The following is a 19,035-nucleotide window of genomic DNA, read 5'->3' on the forward strand; positions in this document are numbered from 1 at the left end:
GGTAGGGACACAGCCAAACCACCTCAGTGTTCCTTATATTTTAAAGATTTATATATACACACATATATTTTTGATCAGATATATCTTTTACAAATATTTTTCCCCATCTATGACTTTTCATTCTCTTGACAGTGTCTTTTGAAGAGTAGGAATTTTTTTTTTTAATTGAGACTGAGTCTCGCTCTGTCACCCAGGCTGGAGTGCAATGGTGCGATCTTGGCTCACCGCAACCTCCACCTCCTGGGTTCAAGTGATTCTTCTGCTTCAGCTGCCCAAGTAGCTGGGACTGTAGGCATGTACCACCACACCTAGCTATCTTCTGTATTTTTAGTAGAGATGGGGGTTTCACCATGTTGGCCAGGCTGGTTTCGAACTCCTGACGTAAAGTGTGTCACCTCAGCCTCCCAAAGTGCTGGAATTGCAGGCTTGAGCCACCGCGCCCAGCCAAAAAGCAAGAATTTTTAATCTTCATGAATTCCAGTTTATCAGTTCTTTCTGTCATGGATTGTACCTTTGGTTTTGTATCTAAGAAGTCATCACTAAAAGCAAAGGTCATCTTGGCTTTTTCCTATGTTATCTTCAAGAAGTTTTATAGTTTTGTGTTTGACATTCAGGCGGATGATCCATTCTGAGTAAGCTTCTCTGCAGGGTGTGAGGGCTGGGTCTATGTTCTTTTTTTTTTTTTTTTGCACGTGGATGTCCAGCTGATCCACCTGTTAATTATTTCACTATATCGTGCTGCCTTGATTGCTGTAGCTTCCCTGTGCACTCGTCAATCCCTTAAGGTTCACCTCCTCTTCCCCTACTGAACTGCAACCACTCCACTAGTGGCCTTTCAATGGCAAGTCCCATGGATTCTCTCCAGTGTGCCTCTTGTTTGTGACTCCATTCTGTTGTGTGAGCTCATGTTGTGTCACCTTTGCGTTGGGGTTTGTAGAGTTGGTCCTCATGTGCTGGCTTTGGGAGGGTGGCCAGACAGGAATGCAGGTTGAGGTCAAGTTCTTGTTACTTACAAGTGGACAGAGCTGCCTTGGGGACGTGACATGTGTTTCAGATCCTCAGTACCACAGTATTCTGAAGGGGTATTCTGTGATTCTCACTTCCTAGGCCTTTGGACATGTGTGGCAGAGCAAGTGGTAATTGGAAAATTCCAGTAAGATGGACCAAGCCAGCATGGATGGAAGGGCTCAGTGGCACTGGGCCTGGGGGAAAGCAGAAAGGGGCGGGCAGCTTCCAGAACCTTCCTGGGGCCTGCCAGTCCTGGCCCTGCTGTAAGTGCTTTGCAGCCCTGGACTGGCTCTGACCTCCTCACAGCCCTGTGGGATAGCCCTAGCCCTGTTTTAGAGAGAGGACACCCATGCACAGAGAATGTTGTCACTTGCTCAAAGTCACAGCTTAGGAAGTGGCAGTGCCAGGATTTGACCTGAGAGCCCATGCTGTTGGCCATGCTGCCTCCCTAACCCCTGCCCTCAGAGGGTCTGAAGAGGTTAGAAAGAAAGACAAGAAGGAAGTGTTGGGGAGTAAGTTGGGAAGCCCCCACCTTCCCCTCTTGTTCTTTAGGCCTTCTTACCTCTTCCCTACTGGTGGAGAAAGGCTCTGGGGCCCTGCCTGGGACTGGTTCCCACCATGGGCCCTGCATGGTGGTGGCTCCTGGAGGCCTCTGTGCCTGGGAAGGCACCTTCCCTGGAGGGCCTGTGGACCAGAGAAGGGAGGATGTAGCGAGGGGTGGCCTGAGGAGCTCCCCTTCTGGAATCCAAGACAGCAGGGGCAGCAGGTGATCTGGTTTTCATTTGAGAAGGGCTGAGTTGGTGTCCCCAGACCAGGACTGTCCCGGGCTGATGCCTCAGGGAACCCTCTCCAGCACACTAGCTGCGCTTGCAAACCCAGAGCCCCCTTGGGGCGCCATGTGGAAGTTTCTACTGTGAGTACCCAGGATGGTACCGCACTTTCTCCTTGACAAGCCTGGGTTCTAGCAGCTGCGAGCTTAGCCTCTGTCCTGCACAGGCCTTGGCTCCTAGGCCGTTCAGAAAGTTTCAAGGGAGGAAGTGATGCTACAATCTTTTTTAGTCCTAACTTCCCCATGTTTCCATTTCCTCACTCCCTTAAGATGCAAAGGGCCAATGTTCCTGGCTTAGGGACTGTAACAAGGGAGGCTGCTACCTGGGCACCTTGGAAAGTCACATCTAGGCAGCCATGCCAGGCAGAAGACTGGGCAGCTGCAGGTTTAAACCCTGGGCTTCTAGGCCCTAAAACGGGAACTGGGCCCCCAGGGTGCTCTCCCATCACAAGAAATAACCCTGGATGCCAGTCACCGAGGGCCCTAATGCCTTTTCTCAGGCAGGGGCAGGGAGGGGATGAGAAAATGGGAGTGAGGTCGGGCAGCGAGGCTGAACCTGGAGAGCCTGGGCGTGCAGCCCGCCCACTGGTCTGCCTAGTCCCTTCTGTGCAAGAGCCAGTGGAAGCTGAGGGTGGTGGAGGGGATCACAAATAAGTTATCTGCCCCTGGGCACCCACCATCCTCCTGGTGCCCCATGGCTTCTCCAAGGACATACCCATCCCCAAACCCAAATCACCCCGGAGCCAAAACTGCTGCTCTTTCCTCCTCGAGGGGCACCCACCCATCCCACTCCCAAATAAAACTCTGAAAGAACTCTTTCCTCCACCCCCTGTAAACCTATTTTTGATTAAAGTAATTCCCAATGAAGGAACTCATTCTTTTCTGAACGATCTGTAGGCTAATCTTCCCAGGGTGCATTTGCATTTCAAGTGGAGTGCTTGTACAGTTAGAATTCATCTTTAATTGGCAGAATGAAGGGGCGCTTATGGGGGGGAGGGGAGAAGCGGACTTTCCCAGGCCCTCCTTGCCTCTCCCTGATGCCCTCCTCTTTTCTCCTCCTTAGCGCCTGCCCCTCAGTGAGGGGTGGAGCTGGGTGGATTTGGAGGCTGACTAAAGAAACGCACTGGCTATTCTTTCTTTACTAATTAAAACTATTTATGGTGGACCTAGAGTTGCCAACTTCTAATTTTGTCAGTTTGTTTTATCATGGGTTTCCTAACACCATCACTTCACAGCACCAAAAGATGAAGGAGGAGGTCACTTCAGTCTTCTCAATGGAGTAAATTTAGCTTTACACAAACATGCCACAGGGTTGTTAGAATTTTCATTTTGCTACAGATTGGTGCAAACCTCACTGGGCATCAGCATTTGAGAACCACAAACCGGATGGCCCTCGGAGTCCTGCCCAACTCTAAAAGGCTGCAGTTTTCAAATTCCATTGGCACACTGCATTAAAGATGCATCTCTAAATGTGAATCATTGATGATGATGTTAATTTATCATTGTTGCACATAACTTTCTATGATGGAAATGGCTCCAGGAGACAGGACGGTAGAGGGAGACTGAAGAGCAGTCTCATAGGAGCAAATGAGGGGACAGAGAGGGAAGAACACCTGCCCCCCAAACCTGTATCCATCTTCCCAGGATGCTCCGTTAGATTCTTGGCCTGCAGGAGGCAGTTTTATACACCTATTCCAGAAACGTGTGTGCGTGTGCATGTGTGTGTGTGTGTGCATGTGTATGTAACCATGCAGTATGTGGGCACAGCACCTGACCTTTGTGTAAGCTCCCCCCTACAAAGCCTCACCCCTTAAAATGCTCCCTGTGGCCTGGCCTTCCCTATGGCACGGTTCCCAACCCCCAAGCAAAAGACATGAAGATGCCAGAATGGCAAATGGCAGATGTCTTAGAATGTGGGGGCTCGGGAGGCAATGAGAGATGCCAGCTCCGGGAGGACAAGGCCCTGCGCCCTCCAAGGGAGGGGCCGTCTGTTTCCAGCCTGGGTTTGTTTCCTCACTGGCCACCCTGGCCCTGGCTCCTGGTTCTCTTGGGCCTTCCCAGGAGGCTTTGCTCACAGCTTTTCCCATTCTCATTCCAGGTGTGTGTGGTTGCTGTGGTGCCCTGCGCCCCAGGTACAAAAGGCTGGTTGACAACATCTTCCCTGAGGATCCTGAGGTGGGTCACATCTCTGGCAGGCATTGTGGCTCTCAGCATCTAGGTAGGGCTCTGATGGGTGGAGTGGCAGCTTGGAAGTCAGGCCTCCTGCCAGGTGGGGAAGGCAGGGCCTCTCAGGGAAACTGGAACCTGGGCCACAGCCATGGGCAGTGGTGAGAGGCCGCTAGGGACATGAAGGAAGAGGGCGTCTGGATCTGCAGAAGGCAGCTGGCAGTTAGTCTTGGCATGCTTGTGCCCGTCACTGTCCAACCGAGACATCCCCTGTGTGTCTCTGCGTGATTGCCCTGTGAGCTGCTAACTCTTTGAGTGATCATAGCTCTGTGCTGGTCGGTATGAAGACACCCCTGTCTTGGATTGGGCTCAGGAGCCCAGGTCTTTCCCCCTGGCTGCCACCCTCTGGTGTCTGCCAGGTGTCAAGGGGCACACACATAGAAGGCCTGGCCTCCAAGCCGCCTCTCCACCCGTCAGGCTGCTTTGTGGGTTGTGGTCTGGGAAACATTGCAATCTGAGGTACTTGACTTGCTTTCTGGGAACCAAGGTCCTGTCTGGATGACAGCATCCTCTGGAGAGTTCCCTAACAGCTGCAGAGCTGCCTTCGTCCTGTGCATATCTTAGTGCCGACTATCCAACATACTTTAATTTTGGGTGGCTTTTAATGATGCTATGTCATTCATTCCTACACACTCACACACACGGTATGTATATACATACCCATACACATATGTGTATACATTCATGTGTATATATCCACATACATGCACACATATATATACATTTGTATCACTTACTATTCTTTTTTTTTTTTTTTCCCCTGAGATGGAGTCTTGCTCTGTCACCCAGGCTGGAGTGCAGTGGCGTGATCTTGACTCACTGCAACCTCCACTTCCCGGGTTCAAGCAATTCTCCTACCTCAGCCCATAGCTGGGATTACAGGCGCCTGCCACCATGCCTGGCTAATTTTTGTATTTTTAGTACTGATGGGGGTTTCACCATGTTGACCAGGCTGGTTTCAAACTTGTGATCTACCTGCCTCAGCCTCGTAAGGTGCTGGGATTATAGGTGTGAGCCACAGTGCCTGGCCCACTTACTACTCTTATTTATAGCTTGCATATACTTTGAGCTAGACCATGGGTTCCTGGGAGTCAGGAACTATGTTTTAATCATCTGCCTGTCCCTGAAACTCACATGTGGTCCGACACATCCATAAAGGGGACTCTGTAAATGTCAATTCAATTGGATTATTATTTTTCTCTAGACTCGAACTCATCTAGCCATAGGGTGGCCACAGTGAGCACAAATTGTTTTCTCCCACAGGATGGTCTGGTGAAGACCAACATGGAGAAGCTGACCTTCTATGCTCTCTCAGCTCCAGAAAAACTTGATCGTATTGGTGCCTATCTCTCTGAGAGGCTCATCCGTGACGTGGGTCGTCATCGATATGGGTAAGTGGTTTGGAAAGGAGGGAGAGAGACTGTCAGGAACTATATTGCTAGGTTAAACATAGTCCTTTTAGAAAATGATGGCCAGGCAGAGTGGCTCACGCCTGTAATCCCAGCACTTTGGGAGGTCAATGTGGGAGGATCACTTGAGGCCAAAAGTTCAAGAATATCCAAAGCAACATAGCGAGACTCCATCTCTACAAAAAAATTTAAAAATTAGCCGGGTGTGGTGGTGCACACCTATAGTGCCAGAGCAAGACTTTGTCTCAAAAAAAAAGAAAATGATGGTAGACTAGATTATCAAACAGACCAAGAAAATTGGGGCCTGGGACTAAGGAGTATACCCCATGCAATCTTCCAAAGGCAGGGTTGAGTGTGATGTTGCTGCCAAAGTTTGGGGAAGAAGGATGTTGGCTTCCTACAAGCATCTCTTCCAGCATCCATTCTGTCATGTTTCCATACAAAAGCCCTCATAAAGTCTGGAGCTTTAAAAAAAATTAAGGCTATGATTGCACCACCATCCACATCCAGCCTGTCCTGCCTTATCCCACTTACTGCCTTGAAAACTAAGGAGGAGTCATCTACATTCTAGTAAGAAGGCAGAGTTAAGGGCAATTTGTCCATTAAAAATACACTTAGGTGAAACATTTATCAATCTTCTGAAAGAGAAGGGCTTTCTATGTTTAAAGAGACAAGAAATCTTAAAGCAAATGACTGATCAATAGACTTAACTGTTGAAAAATTTAAATATTTTGATGTCAATAAAGAAACAGACCAGACATGGTGGCTTACGCCTATAATCCCAGCACTTTGGGAGGCCAAGGGGGGAAGATCGCTTGAGCCCAGGAGTTCAAAACCAGCCTGGGTAACATACTGCCCATCTCTACAAAAAATTTAAAAAATTAGCTGGGTGTGGTGGTATGCACCTATAGTCCCAGCTACTCAGAAGGATGAGGTGGGAGGATGTCTTGAGCACAGGAGGTCAAGGCTGCAGTGAGCTATGTTTGTGCCACTGCACTCTAGCACGGGTGACAGAGACTCTCTCAAAAACAAAAAGAAAAAAGAAACACTCAAAATGTAAGAGACAAACAACAAAAAAATATATTCGAAAATTAAGACAAAGGGCCAGACATAGTGGCTCACTCCTATAATCAATCCCAGCACTTTGGGAGGTCGAGGTGGGTGGATCACCTGAGGTCAGGAGTTTGAGACCAGCCTGGACAACATAGTAAAACCCTGTCTCTACTAAAAATACAAAAATTAGCCAGGTGTGGTGGCATGCACCTCGTCCCAGCTGCTTGGGAGGCTAAGGCAGGAGAGTTGATTGAACCCAGGAGGCAGAGGTTGCAGTGAGCTGAGATTATGCCACTGCACTCCAGCCTGGGTGACAGAGTGAGACTCTGTCTCAAATAAATAAATAAATAAAAATAAATTAAGACAAAGGATTCAAATTTATATATTAGTAGCTCATACCAAATAGTGGGTGGAATGGGGAAACTGAGACACTAAGAGATTTGAGGCAAGGACCACAAACAGGAGACTTCAGGAGAGGAGAGAGAGCTTGCCACACACATGGGCACTCAACAGACTTGTGATCAAAGATGCATACTGAAATACTAAGATGCTAACTTATCAAATTCATCACAAAGGAAACAGAATTTCCAGTATTGACCAATAGATGGCAAAATGGGAGGCATTTTCATTCTTTTCTAGGAAGAGGGCAAATTGGTTGAAACTCTCTAGAAAGTAATTTTGAAATAATGTGTCAAGAACTTTAAAAACACGTCATTTGACTCAGTAATTTCCATTTCTATTTGTCTATCCCAAATAATCTTTTTTTTTTTTTTTGAGACAAGATCTTGCTCTGTCACCCAGACTAGAGTGCAATGGCATATTCTTGGCTCACTGAAACCTCAGCCTCCTGGGCTCAAGCCATCCTCCCACCTCAGCCTCCCAAGTAGCTGGGACTACAGGCGCATGCTACCATTTCTGGCTCATTTTTGTATTTTTTATAGGGATGGGGTTTTGCCATGTTGCCTAGGCTGGTCTAGAACTCCTGGGCTCAAGCAATCCTCCCACCTGGGCCTCCCAAAGTGTTGGAATTATAGGTGTGAGCCACTGCGCCAGGCCCCAAGGAATCAATCATAAATACAGTCCACCTCACATACAGAAATGTTCATTATCATATCATTTATAATAATAAAAAAGTGAGAATAGCTTAAATGTCCAGCCAGAGGAGAATAGTTCAGTGAATTATGGTGTATGTCATTTGATAAAATGTTATCTAGTCAATAAAAATCATGTTTATAAAAATGCTTTCCATATAATTTAGAAAATGCTTGAAGTAAATGAAAACCAAAATCCATAATTATGTAGACAGTATTTGCAATCAAGTTAAAAAATAAACAACAATAACAAATCTCAATGGGTAGAAAATATAGTAAAAACAAACGTACTGGCCAGGTGCAGTGGCTCATTACTGTAGTCCCAGCACTTTGGGAGGCCAAGGCGGGTGGATCACTTGAGGTCAGGAGTTCAAGACCAGCCTGGTCAACATGGTGAAACCTTGTCTCTGTCAAAAAGACAAAAATTAGCTGGGTGTGGTGGCATGTACCTGTAGTCCTAGGTACTTGGGAGGCTAAGGTGGGATAATTGCTTGAACCCCAGGAGGCCGAGGTTGCAGTGAGCCAAGATCATGCCACTACACTCCAGCCTGGGCGACAGAACAAGACCCTGTCTCAAAAACAACCACAACAACAAAATAAATGAACATATCAATATGTTAGGAGTGCTCATTTTATGAGCAATGTGGCTGGGGTTTTTTGGTTTTGTTTTGCATCTATTCTATGTTTTTCCTAAATATTCTTTATGTGGATGTATTACTTCCACAATAAAAAACGTGAACTACAGGGCATGTTGTGTTTGCTGCCCAACCATCATGCCATGATTCAGAGACCAAATGTCAAGAGAACGCTCAGATATTCCTGGTGGTGTTGCTCATGGGGCTAAGGGTTGGGTGGATTCATTCAGGCCGCTGTTCTCGGTCCTGTTGGTTCCATTCTCCATGGAGTCTTTTATAGCCATCCTCTACTCTTCCCTTTCTCCTGATCCAGGCTCTTCTCTTTTTGTTCAGATGACGGCAGTAGCCTTGGACATGGTCTTCCTGCTCCCCATTCTTCCTGCTCTGGTCCTTCCAGGTTAATACTGCTATGTATGATCTTCAATACACAGACCCCAAGTTGTACTTTTCTAGCTCCTTGAGAAAAAAATCTAGCATCCTCAGCTTGACTTCTGGGGTCTTACACAACCTGCCTATAACTCAGCCAAGCCCACCAACCCTACCACATCTGCCATAGACCCACTCCACGTGGACTGGCCGACCCCCCTGCTGGCTCTGTGGGCCTTTCTGGTGCTCTCTCACTTTGACCTCTTTGTTGGGCCTCCCCCTACAATTGCCCACCAGCCCCACCACCATCCAACGCCCCTTCGTCCTGGCAGGAGAAGACGGAGCCAGTCTTGAACTACAATGAAATGTGCATGATGCTGACAGGGTGTAGAGGTCTAGAAAGCACAGGCCTCACCAGCAAATCTTAAACCAAGCCACCCCTGGTGTAAAAAGCAGGACCCAAACCAATATGTTTCTGTGATCATTTCATGTAATAAAATGAGGCTACATCCTAAATAAGAATGAATCTACCATGCATGCTGATTATATTAGGGGCCTTGACATATTGTAAATTATACTCAAGCAAGTCAAAATGACTTTATCCTAGGTTGAACCTAAAACCAACATGCTAGCTCTAACATTAAACATTTAATACTAATTTCACTGGCCCTCTCTGCAGTGATGGCTCTCTCAGTAAAAAATGTCCTAGAGCCAGCAGAGCCCGTAGAATCATTCTGCTACCCTTACAACTGCAATTCAAATTTAGTATCGTTCTGTTAAAAATAGCCATTGCAGCCTCTAAGTATTTAAAACCTGACGGCCTCACTGAGGGCTTTGTTCATAAACATTTGGAGAAGAAAAATCTGTTAGATCTGATTTCTTATTCTGTCTCTCTTTGCCCTCCCTGTCTTTCCATACCCAATGCCACGTACATCATCATTACCTTTCTCGTCACTGAAGGCAGCTTTGGAAGAGTAAAATATTCTCCTGTAGACAGGGTGACAGGCTGTGTCTCCCTGCCATGATGCAGGTGTCTGTATTTGGGATTTGACCTTATGGACACGAACCTTGGATGCCGGACCCAGGGGCAGAACCACCCTCATCTGCCCCACTGCCTCCCCACATTGTCACCCCATTCCAGCTGTGTGTGGACTCTGGCTCATAGGTGTTTAGCATGGGGACAGTGCGGGCAGCCAAATGTGGGCAGAAAGAGGATGAGATGTGAATTTCAAGGCACTGTTCATGGGCATGGAATATGATGGGCAGGATGTGCAGAGCGGCAAAAACTGAGCAGTCCTTCTATTTTCCCTTCTCTTTACATTTCCCTTCCAGTTCAGCTCCAGTGCCAGCACGTCCCCTAGAAACTAGAGGAGAGCAGGGGAGGGAACAGCAGTGCTGGGAAAGACTCTCTCAGTTGGCAGTGACCCCTGAGCACTGACAGGTGCAGAATGCCATATAAGACGACATCAGGATCCCCAGTGCCTGGAGCTCTCACCGAGCCTGGGACCAACCACTGGCAGATGGAGATGCCCATGCCAGAGGATTGTGCTTCTCTCATCTGAAGACCCTGGCCCTGGAGCTGACCTAGTGGCGCTCCTAAGAGATACACATTCACCAGAAGGACTGTGAACCTGGTCAGAGGATGGCTGACCTTGAGATAGGGATACCGCAGACCCCTACTAGATGAGGAGGGTCATCACTCCCTTCCTTAGCTGAGGTGAGCCCTCTCTCCCTACTTGTGGACTCCCAAAACCCAGAAGGTTCTGTCTAGTAGTAGACTGGCCAAATGCACTCAAATCGCCTGGAACAAGAGGTTCTTTGTCCAGGCCACTGCTCTTGAGTGATTCTTGGGCAATGACTTGCCCTACTAAAGTTGCCCCCTCATCCGGCCTGCTGACCCTCATCCCTGACCCTGGATCTGCCTTTCCTCTCCAACTAACCCTAGTTCCCGGACTCTACTCCCCACTCCTCCTTTCTTGGAGGCTTAGCACCTCCTTTGGTTTCTAGGGCCACTCCCTACTGAGCACAGGGTATTCCAGCAAAACCAGCTGTCTAGTCTGGGATTGCATACCAGGGACTTCTTGCCTCTCACCTAAGCGTCATGTTTTCTTCAGTTTTTATAACTCACTTTCTGCCCTGACCCTGAGTTCCTCCGGTTGTCACCTGTCTTCTCCCAGCCTCCATTGCTACCCGTGAGCCCCAGTCCATCCTATATCCCTTGGGTTCTGCCCTCCTCACCCACTGGCAATGCTACTAGTACCTCTGCAACCCTTGGTTGTCAACTGCTGTTGTGGTCTGTAACCTGCTCTTGCCTTCACCCATGGGCCCAGCTCCCTCCTACCCCTCCTGCTCTAAGTACCCAGTTAGGCCAGTTCAGATTTCCAGACCTGTTATGACTTTGGACCTCTTCCAGGACACCCACCCCAGATCAGATCTCTGCTGGTAGTGACTTTCTGATCTGGGAATCCCAGGCTCTATTCCTTTTGAGTGTATAACAGATTGGACACACTTGAGAAGATTAAAATAAAATAGCACAAACATGGAGAGCATTGGACTCAGGGCTTCCAAGGTCCCATTGACTTCTCATTCTCTAACATGTTTTGAAATATTCCATCCTTAAGATTAGGATCAGAGATGAGGAACAGAGAACTAGGCCTTATACTTCTTACACTTTTCAGTTTCACATCTACCATAATGGAAAATTTCCACTTTCTACTCTTGATTAGTAGCCAATTTTTTTTTTTTTTTTTTTTTTTTTTAAGCAAAGGATGGTTTTTCCATATCAGGAATTTCTGGAATTTTTTCCAGGAAGAGGAAAAGCAGTAGTTTAAAGCTCTGGGGTTTGCGAGGCCTTGAGTTTCTTCTCTTGCCTAACTCCACCCCTTCCTTTACCTCATTTAAACACTGTAATAATGGTGAAATGCCACAGATCCCTTCATACAGAAGGATGCCAGGATGATTCATAAGGGAAGAGAATCCCATGCTACCTGCCCTCATTTCCTACCCGCCATGCTTGGCTGCATGAAGGTGTTCAGGTCTCTCTGCAGGGAAAGCCTATCCCCTTTGGAAGGGCTCCAGGCCGGTCTGCCTCCCCAACCCTGCAGAATTCGGTCTCTACACAGTGGACCTGAAACATGCTGGGACTGGGTCTGCAAGGCACGGCAGGTTTCCCGGATGGTGATTGTGATGGCCTCCAAAGGTTGAGACTGCAGAGCCAGGAATGGCTGTCCCGGGAGCTAGGAAGATTGATAGGTGTGACTCTCGTTCACCAGAAGGGCTCAAAGAGCCAAGGCTGCCTTTGTATTTGGAAGACACTCTGTGGATAGAGCATGACTGGATCCATTTGTGAGTGGGCCCAGAAACAACTATTCAATAATACTTTTATTTAATATCATTAAAGAATCACTTAATAATAGTTGACTCGAGCCGGGCACAGTGGCTCACGCCTGTAATCCCAGCACTTTGGGAGGCTGAGGTGGGTGGATCACCTGAGGTTAGGAGTTCGAGACCAGCCTGGACAACATGGTGAAACCCCGTCTCTACTAAAACTGCAAAAATTAGGCAGGTGTGGTGGCATGCACCTGTAGTACCAGCTACTCAGGAGGCTGAGGCAGGAGAATTGCTGGAACCCGAGAGGCAGAGATTGCAGTGAGCCGAGATTGCGCCATTTTACTCCAGCCCAGGCCAACAACAGCAAGACTCAGTCTCTAATAATAATAATAATAATAATAATAATAATTGACTCGGCTCATCTAGATAAAAGAAATAAACATTTTATAAACATGGAAAAGAAAATTTCAGCATTTAGAGGCTGTTTTATTTTCTGGTTACTTGGTATAGAAGTTAGCTCAAGGGTATGTAAGAAATAGCTGATGTCTTTAAAAAAATTAGAAGTCATGACGGCTGTTAATTTTTTTTTATGTTTGGATTTGCAAAGCTAGCTCATGTCTGAGGCAATCTGACCGTGCAATATCTGAAACTGGGTAGCTATCCCAGGAGGTATCAGGAGCCTTGTGTTGTGGCCTTGTGAGAGCTCCTGCAATTGTCCTGTAGTCATCCTGGCTGTGCTCTTTGTTCACCCTAACTTTGTTTAAAAAAAAAAAGACTAGCTAATCAAGAATTTTTAAATAGGCTGTGTGTGGTGGCTCATGCCTGTAATCCCAGCACCGTGGGAGGCTGAGGTGGGTGGATCGCCTGAGGTCAGGAGTTCAAGACTAACCTGGCCAGCATGGTGAAACCCCATCTCTACTAAAAATACAAAAATTAGCTGAGTATGGTGATGGGCACCTGTAATCCCAGCTACTCAGGAGGATGAGGCAGGAGAACTGCTTGAACCGGGGAGGTGGAGGTTGCAGTGAACCGAGATCATGCCATTATACTCTAGCCTGGGCAACAAGAACAAAAGTCTGTCTAAAAAAAAATTTTTTTTTAAATATCTGCCTAACATTCAATGATGGATATGATTTGGGTCAAGACATAAAGAAGAATAAACTTCTTAACTCATCTTTATTATATTTACAGCATGTGAACCTGACTTTAGAGTTTGGGGCACCTTTAAACATTGTAAAATCCCACAGTGACAGCTTTGCTGCAATCTTGTAAGAGAGGCCTTTTGCTACTTGATTTTGACTGAGGAAACATTAACCTGATTTCTTGGTACCCAATTAGGCTTTACAGTTTTCTGCCTACTTTACCTCTCCTGTGTTTTCTTTGTATCAGGAAGTACTTTTCTATTCCACACGATTTGACATTACAAGTAGAAGGATCACCATCCTGCAATGGTCACATAAGCTCAAACTCTGAGTTCATGAAGCCTTGCAATGATCTCACTTCTAGCAGGATAGACAAATTTCTGGCTCTTACTTTCCTTTCCAATGAGGTCAGTCACTTGGTTTGCTTTGGATTGCTCAGAATTCACCTTTATTTGTGCCATCAGGCTTCTAAAGGACTCCCAAACCTGATTATTAGGTGCCTGTGCTATTTGGAGTATAAAGAAACTAAAAAAGACAATGGTTCCAGCAATATGGAAGTGTTTCTCTTCTCTCTCACACCACTCTGAAGTGGGCCAGTGGGCTCTGCTCCATGAGGTCATTCAGGGATCTTCAGCACATGACTTTCCTCTCTGGGTCTCCAGTTGTTGCCACATCCCAGCTGGTAGGAAGAGGGAAAGAGAGAGGACACGATTGTGTCTTATAATCAAGAGATGCTGATGTTCACATATCTTCCTCTTATTTTATTTATTTGTTTGTTTATTTATTTATTTTTTAATGAGACGGAGTCTTGCTCTGTCGCCCAGGCTGGAGTGCAGTGGCATGATCTTGACTCACTGCAACCTCTGCCTCTTGGGTTCAAGCGATTCTCTTGCCTCAGCTTCCTGAGTGGCTTGGACTACAGGTGCTACCACCATGTCCAGCTAATTTTTGTATTTTTAGTAGAGACAGGGTTTCACCATATTGACCAGGCTGGTCTCGAACTCCTGACCTCGTGATCCACCCGCCTTGGCCTCCCAAAGTGCTGGGATTACAGGTGTGAGCCACTGTGCCTGGCCTGTTTATTTATTTTTGAGACAGGATCTTACTCTGTCACCCAGGCTGGAGTGCAGTAGTTCAATCATGGCTCACTGCATCCTCAACCTCTCAGACTCAAGTGATCCTCCCACTTCAGCCTTCCAAGTAGCTGGGATTACAGGCATACACCACCATGCCTGGCTAAGTTTTGTATTTTTTGTAAACAAGGGGTCTCGCCATGTTGCCCAGGCTGTCTTGAACTCCTGGCTCAAGCAATCTGCCCACCTCAGCTTCCCGAAGTGTTGGGATTCCAGGCGTGAGCCACCATGCCCTGGCCACTTCCCCTCATTTTAATGGCAATGTTTTTGTCATGTGGTCTTACCTCACAGCACGAGAGACTGGGAAATGGAGTCCCAAGTGAGCAGCCACATGCACAGCTAAAATTCTGAATTACTAGGGAAAGGCAAAGGGACATATTTTAGGAGACATCTAGCATTCTACCCCAGAAACTTAACTCCAAAACTGTAAAGATTTTAACCAGAATAATTTCTGAAAGGTTTGCAGCAGCTTCCTTGCTAGAAAACAAAACAAAACAAACAACAAAAACCCTCTTTCTTTAGAATGCAAATGCTTTGTAAGTAAAGGATGATGTTTTATGATGTAGACATTACTAGTTATGTCACACTCTTGCAACAAATATGAAACTTGAGCTTAGAGGTGTCTTTCTCTTCATTAGGAATTTGATTCTTGGCATTTTTTTGGGAGATTTATGAGAAGCACTGGGTAAGACGACTAAGATAATTGGGGGTTGTCCTGTGAAGGCTAGTTTGGGAGGGCTTGGGTATATTTAGCACAGAGGAGAGAACAGCAAGAATAACAAATGAGATTGTTATTTTCAGGGGTTGAGGAGCTGGAGGTAGGAGATGGCATGACCCTCTTTTTTGCTTCTCCTAAGAGGAGAATTGTGAATAGAGGACAGAGGTTATTAGGCTTTAGCTTGGCATTTTATTTCATTGTATTAATCCATTCTCATGCTGCTATGAAGAAATACCTGAGACTGGGTAATTCATAAAGAAAAGAGGTTTAATTGACTTACGCAGTTCTGCAGGGCTGGAGAGGCCCCAGGAAACTTATAATCGTGGTGGAAGGCACCTCTTCACACAGAGGCATTGGAGAGAATGAGAGCCAAGCTAAAGGGGAAGCCCCTCATAAAACCATCAGATCTCCAGAGAATGCACTCACTGTCACAACAACAGTATGGGGAAAACCACGCCATGATTCAATTATCTCCACCTGGTGCCCTGCCCTTGATGTGGGGATTATTACAATTCAAGGTGAGATTCGGATGGGGACACAGAGCCAACCATCCCAGTTGTCAGTCATCTAGTGAGCTGACTTAGCTCTTTGACACTGGATGTTGTATATTCCTAGTTTCTGAGGTTGTTCACTCAGGTTTTAGACTTGAGAGGAATTGTTTAAGTAGAACTAAGACTTAGTTCACACAGGGAACATTCCTCATAAGGAGAAAAAAAAATTTATTCTGTATCCATCTGTCTCTTATTCCCTCAGTAGGGAGTATCATCCAAACATAGTAATGCTGTCAACCATATTGCTTGTATAGTAATCTATCATGGGACTTCTGAGGCCTTCAAACACTACACTTGTAAATTTTCTGTTCCTTGCATAGGAATGCTGTCAACCACATTGCTTGCAGAGTACTTTCTGAGGCTTTCAAACGCAAAACTTGCAATTTTCTATGCCTTAAAGTTGGTCCTCAGGCCTGTCTCAGATTCTTCATAAAGATCTTGACTTCCTCCCCACTCGAGCCATCTCTCTCCATCCTTGGAAACCTCATAGTACATCATGCATGATTTTCATGTTGGATTTATTTTCCCTTTAAAGGAATAGCTGTAGTTCAGCTGAAGGACTGCCTTCCTCATCCTTACACCCCTGCACTGTCTAGGACAGAGCGTTTCCGCAGTGGGCACTCAAAAACACTTCTTGACTTGGATTGGGTAATTCTCCGACCTTATAGAGTTTAGACTTAGAGTTTGCTATTGTGGGTATCAATCTTGCTCTTTGTATTGACTCATGAAATGCTCATCTCATCCATCCTCCTGTTCTTAATCTGTAAAATAAGCGGCTGAATGAGTTGGTCTCCAGGCTTCCTTCCAGCCCAGATTCGTTCTGACTCAGTTCTGGACTGGAGCAGACACTTGTTGGAAAGGCTGCCCAGACATTGGCAGGCTGTGGGGGAGCCTCATTACCTGGATGGTGCATTGCCCAGGTCACCGCACTGACACCTTGCATGTCCCGGTCAGGCCATGGGGTGGCAGGGGTGCGGCCAGTGATGGCGTGTGCTGCCCTCCCCAGGTACGTGTGCATTGCCATGGAGGCTTTGGACCAGCTGCTCATGGCCTGCCACTGCCAGAGCATCAACCTCTTCGTGGAGAGCTTCCTCAAGATGGTGGCCAAGCTGCTGGAGTCGGAGAAGCCCAACCTGCAGATCCTCGGCACCAACTCGGTAAGGAGCGGCCCGGGGAGATCCTGGGCTCCCACCTGCATCTTGGGGGTTGGCAGAGGAAGGGGAGACCTCAGGGTCGGCATTGTCACATTCTGTTCCTGTTTAGTTCCCAACCCTAAGTGTGACACACTGCTTGTTTTGGAGTCTCCCTTTGTGTCAACAAAGGGCCCTTTCATTTTTTAAACAAATTATATAGATATATAATAAAATAATTTTTAAAAACAGAATTCACTACTTTCAAGCATCCCATTTTAAAACTCAGTGGTGGCTGGGCATGGCGGCTCACACCTATAATCCCAGCACTTTGGGAGGCCAAGGGTTATATCACTTGAGGTCAGGAGTTCAAGACCAGCCTGGCCAACATGGCAAAACCCCGTCTCTACTAAAAATACAGAAAAAAAAAAATTAGCCTGGTGTCGTGGCACACACCTGTAATCCAGTCCCAGCTACTTAGGAGGCTGAGGCAGGAAAATCACTTAAACCCAGGAAGTGGAGGTTGTGGTGAGCCGAGATCGCACCACTGCACTCCAACCTGGGCAACAGAGTGAGACTCCATCTCAAAAAAAAAAAAAGAAAAAAAACAGTGGTTTTAGTGTATTCATAAATTTGTGCAACCATTAACACCATCTAATGTGTTCAGTGTTAGACTGATGATCTCCAAACTTTTTTTACTGATAGAATTTTTCCCCTTAAATAATTTTAAGTGGGGCCCCCCAATAGATATAAAAATCGATGGAAACAGAGGCATTCTTTGGAGGGCAGGAGGAGCCCAAGGTCCTCACCACTCAGCACTCTATGGGGACATATCTTGAGAGCTGTCCAGGTTATGCCTCTTTTAAAGACAGAGTAAAGTGATGTCCCCAGGACAAAGCTACCAGATCAGTGGAAAGACCACAGGGAAGCAGGAAACAGGGCTTCTGGCTTAGTTCTGCCCTTCCCTTACTGTGAAGCATCGAGCAGGTTACCTTTTATGGGCCTCAGTCTTTTCATCAATACCATGAGCAGGTTCAACTTGGTCTCTCTAAGTCCTCCAAGCTCTCTAACACCGGTCTCAGTGCAAGTCGCTGCAGTCATGGGAGAGTATGATTTTGTTAGAGAAGAGCTATCAGATAGGTCAAAAACTCCCACCTTCATGTGTGCATCTAAACAAACTCCCATGCCCTGGTTGTCTTTAATTTCTTGCCATCTCTCCCATTCCTTTCCCTTTAGGACATACTTTAAGCTCCAAGTCTTCATGCAGCTTAGATGCAACTGTTTTACAGATCTTAAGTGAGGCCTTTATCTAGCTGCAGATATCACAAAACTTTAAGCTTTGCCCCTTAGCCTCCCAAGCTGAGTTTTTATTTTTTATTTTTTATTTTTTTTGAGGCAGAGTCTCACTGTGTTGCCCAGGCTGGAGTGCAGTGGTGTGATCCCGGCTCACTGCAACCTCTGTCTCTGGGTTCAAGCAATTCTTGTGCCTCAGCCTCTCGAGTAGCTGGGACTACAGGTACGTGCCACCACGCCCAGCTAATTTTTGTATTTTTAGTAGAGATGGGGTTTCACCATATTGGCCAGGCTGGTCTTGAACTCCTGACCTCGTGATCCACCCACCTCGGCCTCCTAAAGTGCTGGGATTACAGGCATGAGCCACCATGCCTAGCCCAAACCTGAATTTTTATTGCGTGGGTCAGGATTGCTTTCCTGTTCTACATAAGTTGATTTAACCAGAAGAGAGTCTTCCAACTTTCCTTCTGAGGACCAAGAGTAGCAACCTATACAGATTCCCTTCTCTTTCCTCTCCCTGGCAGCCAGCTGCCTTTGACACATTACACATATACTAGCTGAGGGGAAAGTCCTTTGTCAAGTTGCCCTGGCAACAGCTTCAGATACTGTTTTAGTTGTCCTGTTTAAGATAACCACAGCCTAAAAGAGAACATCTGAATGGAAAATGAACCAGCCATCACGCATCTGTGGGGGCCACAAGAAGCAGGTGGCTGCCAGCTCTAGCTTTCCCCATAGCAAATCCTAGCCCAGGGTAGGTGTTTTGTCAGCTACTGCCTGGAAAATTCAGTGTCCTGCAGATTCCCCATCACAGTAAATCATCGCATCAGCCAGAGAGCAAGTTGACTCATGATTGCTGTACTGCAGACAACACAGATGATTTAAGGACAAGCTATTTTCATTAAGTTAAGTCAAATATTTGCAGTAGCTCCAGAGGGCAGCTTGGAAGGCAGCCTTTCCCCTTGCCATCCCCGTCTGCTGCTCTTTCTAGCTCTCTGAGCCCAGACCTACTTGAGCCTTCCTGAGAAGAGTGTCCTTTTGCTCCTTATCATTTTACACCTGCCAGCATGTCATTATCTGAGAGTCCAGCCCAGGAGTTCCAAACAGGTCTTCACAGGGATTCA

General features: G+C 46.7%; 1 protein-coding gene across 4 annotated transcripts in view; it reads left to right on the forward strand.

Annotated features, from left to right (window-relative positions):
- EFR3B (EFR3 homolog B) overlaps window positions 1-19,035 on the forward strand; it is a 119,633-nt gene that overhangs the window by 45,229 nt on the left and 55,369 nt on the right. For 2 of the 4 annotated variants that reach the window (XM_021677053.2, XM_064363900.1), the window contains exons 2-4: window positions 3,936-4,012; window positions 5,327-5,454; window positions 16,498-16,648. In XM_021677053.2, coding sequence (XP_021532728.1) covers window positions 3,936-4,012; window positions 5,327-5,454; window positions 16,498-16,648 — 356 coding nt within the window. Of the gene's footprint in view, window positions 1-3,935; window positions 4,013-5,326; window positions 5,455-16,497; window positions 16,649-19,035 lie in introns of those variants that run through there. The other 2 variants (XM_064363901.1, XM_064363902.1) reach the window with 2 other exon arrangements.

Source organism: Aotus nancymaae, unplaced genomic scaffold, assembly GCF_030222135.1.
Source record: "Aotus nancymaae isolate 86718 unplaced genomic scaffold, 86718_ANA_hifiasm-v0.15.2.pri h1tg000057l, whole genome shotgun sequence".
NCBI classification, from domain to species: Eukaryota; Metazoa; Chordata; class Mammalia; order Primates; family Aotidae; genus Aotus; species Aotus nancymaae.